The 20445-nt window shown below is 36.3% G+C and overlaps 1 protein-coding gene across 1 annotated transcript; it reads left to right on the forward strand.

Annotated features, from left to right (window-relative positions):
* The first annotated feature begins 2045 nt into the window (after positions 1 to 2045).
* On the forward strand, positions 2046 to 8463 carry LOC111608979. The gene is made up of 6 exons (XM_023336013.1): positions 2046 to 2097; positions 3751 to 4056; positions 4344 to 4625; positions 4887 to 4976; positions 6997 to 7040; positions 7822 to 8463. Exons 1-6 carry the CDS (start codon positions 2091 to 2093, stop codon positions 7969 to 7971), a joined length of 879 nt encoding a protein of 292 aa, XP_023191781.1. The 5' UTR covers positions 2046 to 2090; the 3' UTR covers positions 7972 to 8463.
* The last annotated feature ends 11982 nt before the right edge of the window (positions 8464 to 20445 follow it).

Here is a 20445-nt window from a genome sequence, read left to right on the forward strand (position 1 = left end):
ATGGTTTAATGATGAATAATGCTCAGGTGAGCAGAAGGCGAGGAGCTAGTGATGTTACGTGATGTGCCGAGGCTTCGAGGCGTGTATCGAGTAATGGAGGGGGCGTTTCCGTAAAGCGCGTATCAAAGCTTGCTTCATTTAGGGGAGGAGCCGAAAACGATGACGTCCGAAGCCTCGCTGCCCGGCTGTACCACGTGACTGCTTCGGGAAGTGGCTCAGATGTTGGCGCGGGGTTTGACAGCTTTAAAAACCCCACAGGCTCCATTCAAAATGTGGGTTGTTGTAGGCGAGTTGCGGTCAGTTGAGAGAGTGGATAGAGTTTTGATAGTTTGGATAGCAGAGTTTGGATAGTTGTTATTTAGTTTGAGACAGTTAGTTTGGTGTTTGGAGAGTTTAGGAGAGAGATAGATAGATAGAAAGGAGATTTAGGAGAGCGAGGACAGGATAGGAGTAGGATGGAGCCGGTGAGAAAGAGGAGGATTTCCCTATGTGGGAACATTTCGATTTGATAAGCCCTAACAAGGTAAGGTGAGCTGAACATTTGCAGATGCATTAGGTTTGCTTATGAGGAACTGTATTTTTCACTGTTTCTTATTTTCTGTAAAGGTGAGGTGTTTATTGTGCTCCAAGGAGTTGGGGTACAATAATAACACCTCATCCATGTAGTGTCAAAAAAGAGAAATCGTTTGAAACCAAAAACTGTGGAGAAATTGTTGTTTCTTAATAAAAATGCATGAAATCATCCAAGTTACACAAGCATTAGCCTATTCACTGCCCCTCCCTAGTTCCACAGGCACTTTCACTGTCCTCTGCCTGATTAAGCCCATGCCATTTTTCTAGAGTCACAGAAAAACATTATTACACAACATGCCATATCACATGACACTACTATTTTGGGAATAATTACACACAGAGGATACATTCAAACAATATTTTATTATACACATATGTGTCGCGGATACAAGCGGCCGAAATGGGTTTTCTCCGTAGGGTGGCTGGGCTCTCCCTTAGAGATAGGGTGAGAAGCTCAGTCATCCGGGAGGGACTCAGAGTAGAGCCGCTGCTCCTTCACATCGAGAGGAGCCAGTTGAGGTGGCTCGGGCATCTGGTCAGGATGCCTCCTGGACGCCTCCCTGGTGAGGTGTTCCGGGCACGTCCCACCGGGAGGAGACCCCGGGGAAGACCCAGGACACGCTGGAGGAACTATGTCTCTCGGCTGGCCTGGGAACGCCTCGGGATTCCCCCGGAAGAGCTAGAAGAAGTGGCCGGGGAGAGGGAAGTCTGGGCCTCCCTTCTGAAGCTGCTACCCCCGCGACCCGACCTCGGATAAGCGGAAGAAGATGGATGGATGGATGGACATATGTGTATACATAATTTATGTAGACAAATGATTTCTTCCTACACCTTTTGTGAAGTCATTCCCAAGGGCCATAATAGACAAAAATTCAATGCATCACACGTGTTAAGATACAGCTGGCTGTGATTATACACCTGGCCAGTAGGTGGTTTCGTGTGCACATGAAGCTTCAAGAAATGAACCCTTTCTCGAACCAGCTCAAGTGGTTCAAGGCCTCATGAGGCTTCATCTCACCATCACTACGAGGAGCTCAGAACTGGTAGCAACTGGAGACAAATGCAAAAACATGCAACGACTGAATAGACAAGGACCCAACAGGGATACAGACACAGGTGGCTTTAAAAACACAGAGGGTAATCAGTGGAACGAGACACAGTTGGGATCAATCAAGGGTAGATGGGACAACACAGAAATGCAACAGAACACATTAACCTAAATTAACACACAGGATAAAACCAAATCCTCACACTGACCTCAGTTTTATCTGCAGTATATTCCTGTTATTCCAGTTTGAGCCATCCAAAATTTTATGTAGAACTGTTGCATTATAGCTTCAATAAATCAGACTAGAGCATCTATAAAAAACCCATGGGGGTTGGGTTTTTTGTGAATGTGTGAAACAAAACCACATGGAGGTGAGAAAGAAGCTGTGAGAACTTTCTTTAGTCCAGTTTGAGAAATGGCACTGACTGTCAGATTTTTAACTTTTCTGTTGCTAGTCTGTGAACTTCAAATGCAAGGTAAGTTCAGTGTTTTCTGTTTGTTTTAAACATTTCAAAGTTTTGAATTCTTTTATAAAACATCACTATAAATGATTTTGACTCATGAACCAAATTGACGAAAGGAGTTCATACCAGTAAAATAAGAAATATTTAAAGCTTTGAAATGTCAAACTTTTGTTCATTTTTCTCTCTGAAACTTATCCATGTTCACTAATCCACAAGCTAGAGAGATGAAACTCAAATGAAAAAGCATTTATTTTAGGTGGATAGAAATTATTTGAGTCTTGTAATGAAGATCAAGGAAAAATTGTGCATTGAACCCATTCTTTATTCCCAATATAAAAAATTATCGTCACTTTATTTATGTCTTCGCTTTGTTGTTCTAAATGCTTATTCTGTTCAATGGTGTATTGTTTCTGTTTTTTTTAAACCATTAATCTCTCACTGTATTTGAGTGTTTGTCAGACAATGTTGTGAAGGGAATATAAATTTTCCTGACTACTAAGAAGAAATTGATCAAACTGTTTTCAAGTATACTAAAAAATGCTTTGTCTTTATATATTACATTTATTTATTTCCCTAAAAATATATCTGAAGTTAAAATAGGATAGAGACTTTATTTAGAGTTCCGTAATTTCCGGATTATAAAGTGCACCTGATTATAAGCCGCACCCGGTACATTTTTAAAGGAAAAAACATTTTGTACATTCATAAGCCGCACCTGTCTATAAGCTGCATGTGCCTACAGTACATTGGACAAGAATGTTTTCCAGTTCGGGCCACCTTCTTTTCTTACCTCTGAAAGCTTTTTCATCTTTTTACATTGCTCCAGTTCTTCCCGCTGCCGTTTCCAGCGTCTCACCATCTATTCATTCATGCCAAGTTTGTGTGCAGCAGCTCTGTTTCCTTCTTTATTGGCTAGCTCGATTGCTTTTAACTTAAAAGCTGCGTCATATGTATTTCTTCTTGCATTTTCCATGATGAAGGTCTGTTCATGCTAATTTTATTCATGCACAAAGTGCGAAGTTACATTAAACTTGCGTCTTCCTTGACACATATATTCCGCCTGTCTCACTCCTACCTTTTCTGCTCAAGCGCCCTTGGCGGCCATTAGAAAAAAATGCATAAATTAGCCACATCATTGTACAAGCCGCAGGGTTGAAAGCGTGAGGCAAAAGTCGTGGCTTATAATCTGGAAATTACGGTAAGTGAAAACAGTAGTCACCAAAAAATGGCAGGCAATACTATAACAAGGGCACACGGTTCAGGAACTGAACCAGTAATCCGCAAACTCCTACCACTGTCACCAAAGTTTATGCACATTTGTGCATAAACATATTTACAGAAATATAAAACTCTGTTCAAAGAATAGCAAGAATGCAAGCGATGTACTGGTTTTGTTTTGGAATCAATAAAGGCCTGTGAAATTAAGCTGCAACAACTTGTCTCCAAACAGGGACAGACAGAAAATATTAATTAAAAAAAGCGATGTCATTGACATCATACTTGTATTCGGGTGTATAAATCAATATAGAATCAGTGAAAGGGTTTTGTAAATGAGAAACGGTTTTGCAAAACAATGTAGATAGTCAATATGTTCAGTCAAATGTTCATGAGAAATTTCTACTGTTATCAATTTAATTTAAATTTATTTTGTTTTTCATTTTTCAGGTTCCTCTGCAGTGACTGATGTATTTGTGAAAACTGGAGATAATTTAATTCTTAATCTCACAGAAGCTGAAATTCCACCAAATTCTCGCTTTTGTTTATGGCAATTTAAAGATGATACACTGGTAGAGTTTTCACTTGTTTCCCAACCAAATGTTGTTAACAATCGCTCTGGAAAAGTTGAAGTTTTAGAAAAAGGTTACAGTGTGAAATTAAAGGATCTACAGAAGTCACACAGTGGTATTTATACTGCAAAGGTAGTATCACCTAAAGAGCAAATACTGACTCAATACAACGTTACAGTTCAAGGTAAGTTGTTTCTGATATTTATATTTCTGACCATGTATATTAGGTAGCAGAATAAATAGCTGCATACTTCCAAATTGATAAAGAAGTTAAAATTCCAACACGTGTAACATAATAAATAATCTCTTTCTATTTGGGTTTATGGCCTTTATTAACAAAATCTGTATTCATAAACAGTATAATTTGAAACAAAAGTCTCTAAGAACAACGTTGCTCTGATTTGCATTCTGACCTTTCATTAACTTTTTTTCTAATGCTCTAAAATGTCTGAAATTACCTTCCTCCCTCAGATCCAGTGTCTCCAGTTGATCTCAGCTTTACCTGCTCATTCAGCTCCTCCTCCTATAACCTGACAGCGACCTGCAGGACAGACAACGTTTTTATCAGCATCTCTCTGAGATGTAAAAACCAAACCTGCAACCAGGAAGAAGCAGAGAGAAGATCTGTCACCAAATCTGGCTCTTCTCTTCATATCTATCACTTACAAGAATCAATCATCTGTAACCATAGCAACCAGATCAGCAAGGCTGAATGCAAAGAAAAGATTGAGGATTACTGTATCCAACAACATGGTGAGACTTTGCGACTAGAAGAGAACACTTTAGTTTTCACCCAGTTGTAAAACTGATGAATGTTTATTTTATTTGTTCAATTAGTTTTGTTGAATACTTTATTGATTAAATTGGAGAATATAAATGTTTAAAGCAGCCTATTTATGAACTAAGACTATTTCAAATTTTTTATGGCAGTGGTTTTGAAATATATCTTGTAATATACAGGTTTTGCTTACATTCACCAGGACAACTGAACTATTTCTCTTTCTCTTTTGTCAGAACCCAGAAAATCTTACTGGTTTATGATATTGATCCTGTTGGTTCTTCTAACCTGTTTAATTTATATTGGTTATCGTAAATGCAAGAAAGGTAAGTTCAGGTTCACATTAGGAGTTGTGGTTAGTCCATAACTGTGTAGCCTATGATGCATTGTCTTGCAATAAGTATTCATGTCCCTCTTATATTTTCACATTATGTCAAATTATTTGTTGGGATTTATATCATAGTCCAACACAAAGTAACACACAATAAAGATTTGGAAGGATAAGGAAATGTTATTTCTGTTTACATCACAACTCTGGATTGGTCACAAATATGGACTTTAAGAAGGAGTAGCAATTATAAACTAATTATTTAAAACAAATGTAATTATTTGGGCCAACAATAGCTCAGGATGGAGGAGTTCTTCCTGCTTGATAGTTCAAACATCTGGTCCTTCTATCTCAGTCCTTGTGTCTACGGGCAAAATACTTAGTCTACTTTGCCTGTTTCTGTCAGTCTGTCACATAGTAGCTATATTGTAGCTAAACACCATCAAAGTGTGAATAGTTAATGTAATGTGAGCTTTGGACTCCTCTGACTTGATAAAGCACTATTCAAGTGTAGGCCTATTATCATTAATTTTGTTTGGCTCAGGAGGAGCTTCACCTTCCAGCAGGAAACAACCCTGAACATAGAGATACATCAAATGGTTTATTTTAAACTTAATTAATGCTTTAGAGTGGCCTAGTCAAAGTTTAAACCTTAATCCAACTTGAAAATTGATGTTCCAATGTATGCTATACCTAAAAACAAATACATAACACACTTTTGAGATTTTTATCTTTTATTTAAAAACCGCATGTCGTTCTCCTTTTATTGCACAGTTAAGTACTACTTTCTAATTTTTAATCTGATAAACTATCACTAAGATACATTCAGGACTTTGGTTATGTGGTAAAATGTATACCATGTACAGTATACCATAGCAAGGTGCACATATATATTAACCCTCCTGTTATGTTGCAGGTCAAATTGACCCATTTTAAATTTTTTTTTTTTTTAAATAGTTGGAAGAATTTGTTTTGCATGAAACTTTTTCTATTTGTCTTCATAGGTGCACTTTACATATAAATTGAAAAATTATTCAATTTACACATTTGCACCATCCCATGGGCCTACATATTACATATATACTGTTCAGGTTAATTTGACCCGGTAGTCAAGTTGAAGTGTGAAAAGGGTCAAAAAATGTCCAGTTCTATATGTTTCCTTGCAGCTATGAACCATATTTCACAACACACACACCCCTACATGCACACCCCCACACACACATTGCGACTTTCTCACTATTGTCTTTACCTCACTAGGAAACTGCGAGAAAGCAGGTGTTCATACAACTTTTGACGGGAACCTTTTCTGTTCCTGTGGGCAAACTCCACCCACACTGAGTGACATTCAGGAGAAGCGGAGGAAACATAAATACTTTCTGCATGACTCATTTATCTTGATTTTAATCAGTGGGTCAATTTGACCCTGAACAGTATACATGTCTCAAATTTAATTATAAAGATCACTCATTGAAAAAAAAAAAAAAAATCTAAATGCAATAAATGTTTTTTTTACAAAAGATGAATTTCAAGGAAATTATTGTTTTTTGTGTCTAGGTTTTTTTCAGTGTACATAAAAATTGTAAATAACATTTTTTATGTCCAAATGAGTAAAGGAGTAGGTTGTCGTCATTGATCCTTTATTTGTGAGAAATATAAAAACATCATTGCACAAATATCAATTCAAATCTTTAGTATTGGAGTTAATAATCAGATACAAAAATGTTTCGGAGGAATATTTTGGTTTCTGACACTATTACATGAGTAAACACTCCACAGGTCAAACTGACCCAGGAACATTATTGCTGTACCTCAGAAACGAACATAACAGGAGCGTTAAAACAACAAAAAAAAACTATATTTATTCTGAAAATGAGGATGTAAAAGCGAAATTTTGATATAATGTAGGCATAATTCAAGTTATAAAATGGATCAAAATGGTAGTCAGCATAAATAAATAGAGCAAGATAAAATAACATTCAAAGCCAATCTCTGAGTATTTATTTATGTCTGACCAGCAGGTGACAAAGACAACTTTGACAACCCAATATATTTTCATCTTGTGGTAAGTGATGGCATTCCTCCCATTTATACTTAAAAATATATACTGTAATAATTTATCAGCCAATATTTGGTTGAAAAAATCTGAAAATGCCATGAAAAGATTTTGTAACTTAAAGCATGAATCAACTGTGTGGCTAGTTCTTTTAATTCCAAGCTGAAAATAGTTGCATGTTTAATCTTATATTTGTTTCTGTAGCCTCTCTGTCTGGTAAATGCCTCATTTTTGCTACTGAACCTTTTCTTTAAGTTAAGGTGTGCATTTCTGATTCTCATGGCACAGAATCTCCTTCAGTGTCTGAATAAAATAGTTTAAAAGCATTTTTTTCGGTCTGTCACTAACTTCTCCAACAGGCTGCAATCATTTACCCTAAAGATCATCTGGTGTAATTAAGATGACAAACATCTAAACGTGGAGAACACTGACCCCTGACCCCTACTGTTATACTTTGATTGGACCTCCCACCCCCCAAAAAAACAAACAAACAAACAAAAAAACTCCAATTGGCGTTTTAAAAGTTATGAAATCAAATGAGTGTTCCAACATGAAAAACTGCAAATTAAGGAACATGCAGTAATATGAACTTTTCTTTTCATTTAGCTTTGCTCCTTTTCATGCTAACTACTTGTGACTTTAGCACAATCAGTATCTGTTCAGCTGCTCTGGCACACGAGTAGCTAAGGATGCATGTAAAAGTTTAGGGATATTTTCTAAATTCACACTGAAGAAAACATTTTCCAGAATTGTTTTCCAATATTTTATTCACTGATTGTTTGTTTTCCAGGTAAAAGATCAAACTGAAACATTGAATGATACGGCTGCGAACTCCACCGACAGCACAGTGGGGCCTTCTGCGACTACGGGAGCCACCAATACTAGAAGCAGTGACCAAAGAGACGATGTGTATGCACAGATATATAAAAAAAACTTCTAAATGACTGAACTGGTGACTTTGAAAAGAACTGGAAGTATGATGTGGTGAGATGCCATTTATCATGTGAAAAGGCAGGCTGCTGTATTTCACACACTCTGTAGATGGTATAGACATGGTCCAGTTACTGATCTCAGGGTTTTAAAAAGCTACGGTTTAAAATATGTGAAGAATTTAAGTGATTACCCTAGAAAGGGTTTGAAGCAGAGCAGCCAGATAATTTACCAGCTAATGTTAGCTTTCAGCTGTGGAATTTCTCTGTAATTGTGTAAATGTTTACTAGTATAGCTTTCAGTCTTGCTATGGAGAAGGAGGCCCTATAAATATAATCACCAGCACCACATGATGACATGCTTCCTGTAAAGAGCATGCATTGCTAAATATACAGTCCTGTGCAATAGTTTTATTATAGGATGGAGCTTTGTAACTATATCTCATCCAATGGTGTCCGAAGGAATCATGCACAAAATCCAAAGTTTGTGTTTTGCACAGATCAGTAGCTGATCACACCAAGCATTAAAGTTGGTTTCACAAGTCATGTGGCAAGTGCTACTCATCTCGCTTCCTCATTGCTAAATATGTCACCATCACTTCTCTTTTAAGATGTGACAAATATGTTTTGCATTTATTCTGTAACCAGAAAAAACTACATATATAATGTATTTAGTACACACAATAACTTCATTATGTACACCATATTCCAAATTACTATGCAAGTGATATTTTCTTAAATGGTCAATGCGAATGATGGTCAGTATAATTTTCAAGTCATGAACTATTACAGTATAAATCACATTTCACTGAACAAAGCTCCCCATGAGAGCAGTATTATTTTCAAAAATAAAAAAGTCAAAATGCACTGTTCCAAATTATTATGCACAGCAGATTTTCTAAACATTTTATGGATTATAAAGAACTGCAAACGGTCATTCTTTGAATGTGCAGCATTAAGTGGTCACATATACTAAAATCAAAAGCTATTTCAATCAAAAACATCCTAACAGACCGAGTTACATGTTAACATAGAATCCCTTCTTTGATATCACAGCATAATTCTTGATCCATTGAACTTGTGAGTTTGTGGAAAGTTTCTGCTTGAATTTCTTTGCAGGATGTCAGAAAACCTTCCCAGAGCTGCTGTTTTGATATGAACTGCATTCCACCCTCAGATCTTCTGCTTGAGGAAATTCCAAAGGTTCTCAATAGGGTTGAGGTCAGAGGTCAGAGGAGGATGGTGACCACACCATGAGTTTCTCCCCTTTCCTGCCCATAGCAGCCAATGACACAGTGGTATTCCTTGCAGCATGAGATGGTGCATTGTCATGCATGAAGATGATTTTGCTACTCTTCTTTTTGAACCATGAAAGAAAGTGATCAGTCAGAAAGTCCACATACTTTGCTGAGGTCATTTTCACACCTTCAGGGACTCTGAAGGGGCCGACCAATGATTCTCTCCCTATGATTTCGGTCCAAAGCATGACTCCACCACCTCCTTGCTGACGTCACGTTGGGACGTGGTAGCCATCCACCACCAATCCACTACTGCATCCATCTGGACAATCCAGGGTTGCACAGCGGTCATCAGTGAACAAGTCTGTTTGAAAATTATTCTTCATGTACAGCTGGGCCCACTGGGACCGGTTCTGCTTGTGAGTTCTGGTTAGCAGTGGCCCAATAGTAGGTTGATGCACCGCAAGCCTCTGGAGGATCCTCCACCTTGAGGTTCCAGAGGCACCAGCAGCTCCAAATAACTGTTTGCTGCTTTGTAAGGGCATTTTAACAAATTCATCTTTTAATCCAATGAATTTGTCTAAGAGAAACCTTCCTCATTCTGTCTTTATCTGTACAAATCCATCTTTGTTCTGAATCAACCACAATTCTCCTCACAGTACGATAAAGCTTCAGTTTTTGTTAAATATCTAATGTTTTCATACCTTGTCATAGGGCACTACACTACCTGATGATTTTCGTCAGGAGAGAGATCCTTTCTCTTTCCCATATTGCTTGAAACCTGTGGCCTGTTTAATAATGTGGAACATCCTTCTTAAGTAGATTTCCTTTAGTTGAGCTCACCAGACAAACTAATCAACTCAGCTCTCTGAAATTAATTATAGTGATTCAAAGAGCCCTGACACACAATACCATCTATAAACTTAAAAGCACAACAAAAAATGTCATCTTTATGACACTTAAATACAATTTGTATAATAATTTGGAACACAGTGTATAAATTAGACAACTGGCATGTGTTTAAAATGCATCAGCAGACAATGAATACCTTGTGTGCAGAACTGTTAGACAAATCTTATTTTAACTGCTTGTTTGCTAAACATAAAATAGAAACTTTTGAGAAAAAAGCCAAGAAAAAAAATTAACTGGTTTTTATCATGTATATACAGTATATATACAGTATATACAGTATATATACAGTATATACAGTATATATATATATAATTACACCAAGTTTCTTGTTGAAACTTGGTATAATGAAGTTTTGATTTCTAGTTTCAGCAGGCTTCACATGACATTTCCAACAAAAATGTATTACCGTGCAAAAGCAAGAGTCGATCTCTATAATGTTCAGATGTGGTTAAACTTAATAGGCTTTGATAAAGATAAAGTCTTATTTTAGTGGTAAGTTGAAGGACTAACACCTCTGAGGGTGGAGTTTATGTTTAGGTCTTCTTTGTAATATGAGTCATTTTCTTGGAAACCACACATGATTTTATATTTCCTCTTTCTTAAAATGTGTTAAGTGGTGTCGCATTTTCATACTTAAAAATATGCTACTTTTTTCTCTCTCTTGCTTTCTCCCACCATATATTTGCCTTGAAACTCTGACAACGGAAAAGATGAGTGTATGCTTTAAAAAAGAAACTGGTTACTGGGACTAGATCAGACAATTAAAGACTTAAAATAGTAAAAAAGTTCTTTATTATTCAAACATATTCACATTATAGCACACTTTTGCTTTATTTTTTGTCATTATTCTTATCTTTATGTTTGATCTGATATTATAAGAGAGAAAGTTCTGTTCTCAAAAGATTTTCTTTATTTATGAACTTCATATATTGCTACTGCAATTCAATTTCACACACTAGGGGGCGCAGTTTCATTTAATTTCTAATAGAAAACAACAACTTTAATCAGCAGTAACTGACATGAGAGTAATCATTTTATAGCTAGTATCTAGATTCTAGAAATACTAGAGTCTGAAGAATTACTTTGGTTTTCTGAAGTTAGTTGTGATATGAACCTTAAGTTCTGACTTTTGGTGTAAAAAGAACACACATCATAGCCAACACAAACAACTGAAATTGCCAACAGTTCTGGAAACAACACTAAGTTTCTTGATTCTAAGCTAATCAGCTAAAAAGTTTAATCCTGTGTGTGAAGGTGCTTTTCTGTGAGTGAGTCATCTTCCTGAATAGAAGATCTCTGGCCTATTTCAGATTGCACACCTGTCTGTAATCTTCCTCATCACTCTGCTGGGATTTAATAGCTGCAGGGAGACATTTGGTCATAATGACTGACTGTTGAGGTATTGAGGACTCTAAAAAGTTTCCTTCCTGTGTGTTTTTTATTTAACATAAACACTTCCTTATTTATGTACATAAACCCTGTTGCATTTCTTATCCTGGGAATGATTAGTTCTACATGTAGGTCATGAGAATCATTTAAAACATGACAAGTCAAGAGTTTAATGCAATACCTAGAACACAGAAGCACTTATGGAAACAAAAGTTTTGTTCTTTCTTTTAGTTTAAATTATATTGCTTTAACATAAAATATTTGAAAATCAATTGTACAAAAAACGCTTTCCTCATTTGCTAATTTTGACTCTACAACCTTTTTAGTGTAGACAGTATAGCATTAAGGCCAATATTAATTAAATTCCTGACAGACTTTGTTTTTAAAGACATATTTTAATTTAAGAATATGTTTCTTAAATTAAAATATTTTACTTTCTGACTGAAAGTAAAATTGATGCTTTGATGGCTTCAAGCCAGACTCTTGACTTGAATCCCTGGAACGAGGTAAAGATTAGGCTCATGGGAAGGAGACCTTCCAACCTAAAGACTGCCTGGGAGATCTAAACTAAAGATGTGAACATGAAACTAATATCTATCAATACAGCAGACTACAATAAATGATTTAAATCATTTTCTAAATGGAAACTGTACTTATGTCGAATACTTACAAAATCACCCAGAACATTAGGGATGATTTAAAAAAAATATTTCTAGACAAATATGTGTGTGATGGGCCCTTGCATTATGAAGATGGAAGCATATAAAAGTTTAACAAGGTCAATGGAGTGAAATGATATTGCCCGATTTTTATTTCAGAGTCCTTCGCATGCATCACACACCACCATCCAGTCGTTGGTAATTCACAGCAAGGTGACATACCTGCGGGTTTAAGGCTTCAGGAAGAACTCATTTAACTTAATCACAAAATGAATTGAATATTAGGATTACATCATGGTGGAATTACCAAGCAGGCAGAGCAGACAGACAACCTGAAGCCTTGGCGCTCGTGGGCTGCCCTGAACCCCAAGCTTACTAAGGATCAGCCGTTTCGAATTAATTCTGCTGAAACTGGTGGGAGAAGATTCACTAATAAAATCAATGGCTGACAGGTTAAAGCCAAAAGCTGGGCCAAGAAACTTTTCAAAGCTAAAATTGCTCAAGTTGTAGTAAAATGTTAACAAATAACAATCTATTGTTGCCTAAGTCAGTTTAGTTCATTTATATAGCTGCTGTTCACAGTAAATAATGGCAGACAGATTTCATTAATGCTTAGTTATATAGAAACCAGTTTACACTCAATTCAGACCAATCAATTCATCCCAGTATAAGCTAAAATATATACTCAAAACTCAACCTAAACTAAACCCATGCAGTCTCATTTAATCCAAACTTCAGATGACGTTTGTACTGGACTGTATTAGAAGGGTCTGCACTCATCTATAAACTGAATCTTTTTTTTTTCAATAAAAATGTGTCACATTTTTAACACTACACATAAACATGCAACATTTATTTAAATAAATGCAGAATTCAAATAACTTTGCACTTATGTGTGATTAGGGACCATTAAGTCCATTTTTAGATTTCAACGAACGTAGGAACATCAGAGCTATAACTAAATCTCCAGAGTTCTTTAAAATTCATTTTTTTTGCTCACATAATGACTTTCCTGTAGCAAAAGCAAATAACCAGACCAGGTACAAGGTTTTGGTTTGTAACTATTGTGCTTGAGGACATATCTACTTTTTAGTTAAAAAAAAAAAAAATACATGACTTCTTTATTTTTGGAGAGTTTGAAGCGTTTCAGTGTTTCCTGTAGAGAATGAAACAGAGAGGTGACGTTACTTTGCCTTTAATGACATATAATTGTATCATTGATCTAAAAATGCCACATTTAAAATCCAGAAAAACAGTTTTCAGATTTACCAGCAGTTGGTGGAGAAAGGTGGAGAACAGACTGAACAGCTGATCAGTGGTTTAGGGAGATACATATGCATCTCACTGTCAACTATTTTTTTAGTAATGAAACTTGGTCAGTTGCTCATTAGCACAATTAGCAACTCAACCAATTTCAAAGCAGCAACTCAATGCACCTGGACCTCTATCATCTTGAAGCATCTATGGTGAAAACAACTTGTTAAATTCAAACTGAGCATCAGGATGAGGAGAAAATGAGATTTAAGAGAATTTGAACTTGAAGCTAGTGCAAGAATTTTAGAAACTGCTGATCTACTAAATGCACAAAACATCAAATATTAACACAGATGGGTTGCAGAGTCAAACAATAACAACAACAACAACAAAACAAGGCTAAAAGCAGAAACCTGAGGCTAAAGTTTGCACAAGCTCTCCAAATTTACACATAAACTATTTCTGGTTCAATGAGTCACCATTTCAGCTGCAACATGCATTGGGTCAGAACTGGTGTAAGCAGCATTAAAGCATTGGGCCACTTAGCCTGTTGTCAAACGGATCAGACTGCTACTGGTGGTGTAAAGGTGTAGATCTTTACTTGATGCACTTTGGTTGTCATTATTAACAGAGTGGTATTTAAAGACCACATCCTTCCTGAGTACTGTTACTGATCATGGTCCTTCCTTTATGATCAAATGTGTCTTCTTCTGAAGCTACTTTCAGCAGAATGATGCGACATATCACAAAACTCAGACCATTTCAAATCTATTTCTTGAACATGACATTTGGATGTTTTCCGGATCTCGGTCTAACAGATTCAAAACTGACGCTATATGTCACATCTATGTAGTTTGTTCAGGAACATTTTTTGTTGCTGGTGTTGAACCACTTTCACTGACTCCTTTCAACAAAAGAAGGGAAGCTCTATTTCTTAGTCGTTGGAGCTTCTGAGCGTACCACACTACAAAGGAAACTCCTCTTAAGCTAGCCTGGTAAAAAACAATACCTCGTTCTACGCTTAGCTTCAAACAGCTATTGAGAAATGATTGCTTGTCAGAGGCGTGGTTAAAGTTTTAAATTTTACCCTATTGCTAACGTTTGGCTGTGACGTGTGTAAGTTCAACGCTCTGAAGCTTACTGGAAATTGCCTGTCCTGTAAACAACCAGCCTCCACCTCAAAGAGAGAAGTGTTTATCTGAACAAGACGGCTGTTGTTGCTAATTCAATATTTAGAAGTGTAGCAATGATGGACAGAACAGCTCCTTTCACTTCCTCCATTCCTGTTGCTAAAATTACAGGCAGGCTGCAATTCTAAAACGGAGCAGAAAACCAATGTCGTTGTTCACAACTACTCCTTCTGTTCACTGATTGCCCCAGTAGAGAAATCCTTGTAAATAGGAGAAAACCCAGACTGGCCGTAAAGGGAGATTTGAATCAAGTGGAATTGCACAGGAAGGCAACAATCAGGCTACATTTCAGCTGCTTCTGTCTGGGATCTTGTTCTGTCAGACGTGATCCATGATAGGTGAAGGTTAGAACATGTAGATGGATATGAGATCTTTACACTTGTGTCCTGCCTCAGTTTCCCAGGCAGCTGATAAAAATAAATTTGTTGTTTACATATGCAAGGGCTTTTTTTTCTCTACAAAAACATATCTGGGGATAATATTGTAATTGTTTGGTTGACTTTATTAAATCAGATTTGCCCCTCAATTCAAAGTAGACAGGATGCATAATGAAATATGATTCTGTGTTGGTGTGACCTTCTGCTTCCTGTAAAAGGTGCATTGGGTGGGTGTGTGATTTTTAACTCAACTTGACAAGGCAAATATTTAAAGATTGACTTCACTTGGAAATAAAAATGTTGAACTTCGTCAGTGAACATTTCTTTTATATTTGCTTGTTTCGGTCAGTTTCTGCAAAGGTTTTTCTATTTGTCTCTATGAAAACAAAGCCAGTCAGTTAATTAACCCTCATTTGTAATCAAGTCATATGCGATGTGTCTGTCTCTTTCCATCTGTCCCTGACCAAACAGAACCCATCAGGACCGACACACCAAGGACGTCTGTTATGAGTCCCATTATCCTCCAGATCAGTAATAAATAATTTCCTCCATCCTAATTCGACCCTCATCCTCTCCTCTCTGCATACTGCTCTCCAGCCACAGGGTGGCAGCAACAGCAAGCAAACAAAGGAATACCCCACACAATCTGCTTGACAACTTCTCTGCCTGTAGACAAAGCCTGTGACATCATCTGCGGAGGGACAGAGGGTGTGCGAAGGACAAATGTCTTGAAACGCATTACATCATTTTCCACTAATATGATAATATATCTCAAGCAGCGAGAGCCGTGCCAAACATGAGAGGGGCCATAATCCTTCCAACGGCCGCCTCGAATGTGAACAAGGGGATGAAATAAAAGAGTTTGAGGAAGAGGAGGGGGAGGAAGAGAGGGTCCACAGTGCAGCGATGAAGGTTATTCCAGATATTACTCCTCAACGAGAATGGAAGGAAAGAAAAATGATAATCAGAAGTTCACACTAAGTGAAGTGGAGTTCTGCCCCTTTCTTGTGTCCTTGTCCTTTTATCCGGTCATATCTGTAATTTCTTTACTTGATTTTTCTCTGCTGTCATTGAAAAAGAAAAGAGGGTAAAGATCACACCGAGGAAAGTGAATGAGAGTATGATTCAAAGAAATAAACTGAAAAGATGGGACAAGAGAAAGGAAAAAAGATGTAGAGAGATAGGAGGGGAAAAAAACTGAAGGAGGGAGGAAGATAAATCAAAATGAAAAACGTGAGGAGAGAAGGAAGAAGATAACGAGCTTTTATGGAGGGCTATAAATGAAAGGTAAGAGAAAAACCTGAGGAAAAAGAAAGGAGGTGAAGGTAACTGAGGAGAAAACAATGACAAGAATGAGAGGGAGAAAGGAGAAAGGAGCAAATACACTCATGATCAAAATACTCAGACCCAGGAGACGGTTGGAGGAACTCTCATTAAACATCAAAATGAAAAAAAAAATAAAAGAAACAGGAGCAAGAGATGATGAAAAATCAAAAATATAGTAGACACTTCACTGAGAATTGAATTCAAACAGGCTGTTCATGATTCTGCACCGCAAAAACACAAAATCTTACCAAGACTTTTTTTTGTCTACATTCTAATGCAAATATTTTAGTTCATTTAAATTCAGACAAAAATAACTTAAAAGCAACTTTTCAGCAAGATAAATGAGCTGGCTTTAAATCAGTAATTCTTGTACAAACAGTATTAGTTCCACTAGCATTTGTTTCACTTAAAACAGGAAAAATATCTTATAAATGAATAAATCTGCCAAAGGAACTAATACTTTAAAAATTAATGACTTAATACAAGCTTATTTATGTTGCTGAAAAGTTATATTTAAGTTAGTTTTTTCCTATTTTAAATTTTCTAGGACATTTGTACTAGAAACCAGATAAAATACTTGTGTGAAGTCTCCATGAACTACTGTAAAACACTGACTTTGGGTGCTGGGTGACTCAGTTGGTAGAGCATGTGCAAAGGATGTTCATTCAATTCCTTTTCCCTACACATTTTTTTGGATGTCTTCCAGTGCCAAAAAACTAAATTTGGCTATAAATTACTTAAGCAGACTAAGATCTCAGACAAAGTTGTTGAAGTAAATTATTAATGACTATTATTTCATAAAGGTTTTGAATACTTTTGAATACTTTTATTGTTAATTACTTTTTACTTCTATTGGTTACTTTTATTATTTGTGTTTATTGATTACCTTACTATTATTACCTTACTATTGATTGTTTTACTCATCTTATTACTCATTTAATCTTATTACTCATTTATTCTTTTATTTCATTTTATTATATGTTAGATGTGTTAAAAGGTCACAGTTTCTGACACTGACTGCGGTTTAAGGGTGACAAGTTGTCTGTTCTCTGGAAACTCGTTTTAACAGGAAACTTCCTGACCACAATTTAGCTCACTCAGCAGCCACCGTTAATTGGGGCCCCTGAGCTGCACGGATGCAAGACTTGTGAGTTGAACAAAAGGACAATAGATAGGGTTTTTTTTCTCACTTAACTATCTAAGAATAAACTGTTGATTCTGCAAGTAAACCGCGTACAACAAAAGGTCAATAAAAGTGTTATATGCAGGAGTGTTTGTGGTTAAGGTGTCAACGCTTCGAGACTGCAGATGTTTCCATCAGATGACCTGTGTGTCACCTATGCCCAATTGTCAAGAAGAAACTGTCTGTACTTATTGCTTTATTGTTTTTTTCCTTTCTTTGTGTGGTTAATGATCTCTCCATTGGCTACGTGTTTGAGTCTGTATAAGAGGAGGCTACTGAGGCGACGGAGCCAGAGAGACTCTTTTGACACTCATGTGTGTTGATGACCACTGTGTGTTAAATGACCTTTCTCCAATTGCAATTGCTTTAATAAACTTGTATCTTTATTCTGATATCTGCCTCCTAGATTGATGTTGCTTTAACAAAGTGCATAGCAATATGTTTTTAAATCCCTAGGAAGGTTGCCGGTTTGTTAGATTTCCAAGTTTATGCTCTCAGACAACATTTCTGCTGACCTCCTCCTCCTCGCTGGATAAATCAAAACATAAATAATTATTATAAGAGCTTACATTCCCTGTGGAGACTTCTCTGTAACTACTTTCATCTTATTTTATGTCATATTCTGGCAACTTTTGACACTGTTCTTTTTAATGCATTTTGGACTCAGTAATAAACTAAAATACAATTTCAAAGAAAAGTTTGAAAATATGTTTATGTGCACAATTTAAATAAGAAAAATAACATTATTGCTAAACAGCATTAATCATTCCAAAGTGCAGCTGTCTTCTGTTTAAGCATTTTGAATAATCAACCGAGAATCATCAAGAACATATCTGGAAATATGTCTGAGGAAAAAAAGTAAAAGTGAAACTAAAAAGACAAAACAATGATTTATTAGGGCAGGGGGGTTAGAAGGAAGTTTGAGGTTTAACAGAAAAAAGTTTAAAAAGGAAAGTAAAAACAGAGGAAAGGGGAACAAATTAAGGTTGAGCAATACAAATGAAAAAAACGGATGGAAAAATGGACATGAGATTAGAGACAGAAATCTTGAGACGTTAACAGAGGGCAAAGGAGAAAGTATGAACAAAGAAGACAAAAGGTTAGAGAGAAAGATGTGAGAAGGAAGTGAGAACAGAGAAGTGACAATGAGAAAGGTGGGGGTGAAGCTGAGGAAAAGTAGGTTAGAGCTCCTCTAATGGATGAAAAGCTGTACAGAAATTTGAAAGAGTCATGAAAATGTGGCAAAGTGAGAATCTGTACTGACATGCAGAAGCAGAAGAGGTGAAAGAGTGAGATGAGAAGATGCTAGAAGCAGAAAACCGATGTTTTCAGGAAAACCCTGAAAAGTGACTAAACAAGAAGAGACAGGAAGACGGAGAGAAGGTTAGAGGAAAGCTGGAGAGAGAAAATCAGAAAAGCATTTCATAAAAAATAAATGAGAGATGGATATTAGAGAAAAAGAAAGCAGTGCTTCAAGACAAAGGGGAAAAATGAAAGGAACAAGAGAAACTCTGCAGGTGTTTGTTGTGGCTGTATGCGCTGAACTCAAATTCAGGGAAACAGCTTTTTATTCCCCTTAATACTTCTGTGCTAAACTTAGACACACTTTTACATTCTCCTTCATTCTGCTCAACTCCAGAAACTCCTAACAATGTGTTTGAGTGCAGTCAGCCTGACCTGAATAAACTTCATGTGAAATACAGAAACTTTTATTAAAACATGTTGTGGGCAAAAGTTTTGATGCAGTCAGAAATCTTGTTTTCCACAAACTTTACTGCGTCTGTGTTGCTATATCTTTTTGTCAGATGTTTCTATGATGTAATGAAGTTCAAAAATTTCACAAATTTCAAAGGTCTTTATTGAAAAACTCACAGTACTATGAAAAAGTACTAATCCAGCCATACAGGACGTGGACACAGTACTTGAGTGATTTCAGCTATTCTGTCTTTGTTGAGATAAAATTCTTAAACTAACAACTTCCTAGCATTTTATTTCAGGAATAAAAAACACTAATTATATTTTTCTGGTAAGTTGATTATTCTATCATCTAATTTAGCCACAGAATGAGTTCATTAATTGTAAACTGAATAAAAGACTTTTGCAAACTTCTTATGAAACTGTGTCATCTTTTATTTTCTTTATATCGTGAAAAAATAATTACATTGAATTTGAACAAAAACATGACAGAAAACGTGAAAGAAAAACAATATTTCAGTATCTTGTAAGTTTGTTTTCACACATTTTTTTTTCTGAACAAAAACAATATACTAGTACCGAACAAAACTTAGTTCACGTGAACAATATATAGGGATACAAATCAAGAACTGGAGAATGAAGATTATATACGGTTGATTGAACTCACTCATTATCTGCCCCATAACTCTCTTCGTCTCCATGCAGTTTTAAGTGCATCATGGATTCTTTCTCGCTGTAGTGATAATCAGACACTCAACGTCAAGCGTCAAGCAGAACATCATCTTGTTCCCTCATGCAGAGAGCAGACAGGCTCTGCAGCCAGATGAGCAACAAGCTTTCTGTTCTGACTCCTTACACGTAATCAAAGGCCAAACGGTTCCTCGTTCAACATCTGTCCACCATTCAGCTAGGGTTTGACTGACAAACAGTATGACTTTTAAAACTAATCATGATTTTTTTCTCTCCAAGAAATCAATATTATGATTTGGCTCTTTTCCTAAAATTAAAATGAGAGGAAAAAATATCATTCATTTGAAAAGTGCGACATAGATCTCTAAATTAACTCGATTTACAAAAAAACACCTGATAATTCAGCAAACATCAAAATATTTGGTCAAGACAAAATGCAGTTTTAGTGTTAACTAGTGCTAACTGTTAACTAAAATCTTCCCGACCATCTTGGGATGAAGGTTCAATTCTCTATGCAGAGATATGAGAACCAATATGTGGTTTATTTAACTGAATTAATCAGAAATAAAGTC

The sequence above is a fragment of the Xiphophorus maculatus genome, chromosome 6 (genome assembly GCF_002775205.1).
Source record: "Xiphophorus maculatus strain JP 163 A chromosome 6, X_maculatus-5.0-male, whole genome shotgun sequence".
Taxonomy (NCBI): Eukaryota; Metazoa; Chordata; class Actinopteri; order Cyprinodontiformes; family Poeciliidae; genus Xiphophorus; species Xiphophorus maculatus.

Coding starts and splice junctions, on each gene's coding strand:
- LOC111608979 (XM_023336013.1), top strand. Junction 4,626..4,886: donor TTACTGTATCCAACAACATG/GTGAGACTTTGC, acceptor CTCTTTTGTCAG/AACCCAGAAAATCTTACTGG. Junction 7,041..7,821: donor CAATATATTTTCATCTTGTG/GTAAGTGATGGC, acceptor TTTGTTTTCCAG/GTAAAAGATCAAACTGAAAC.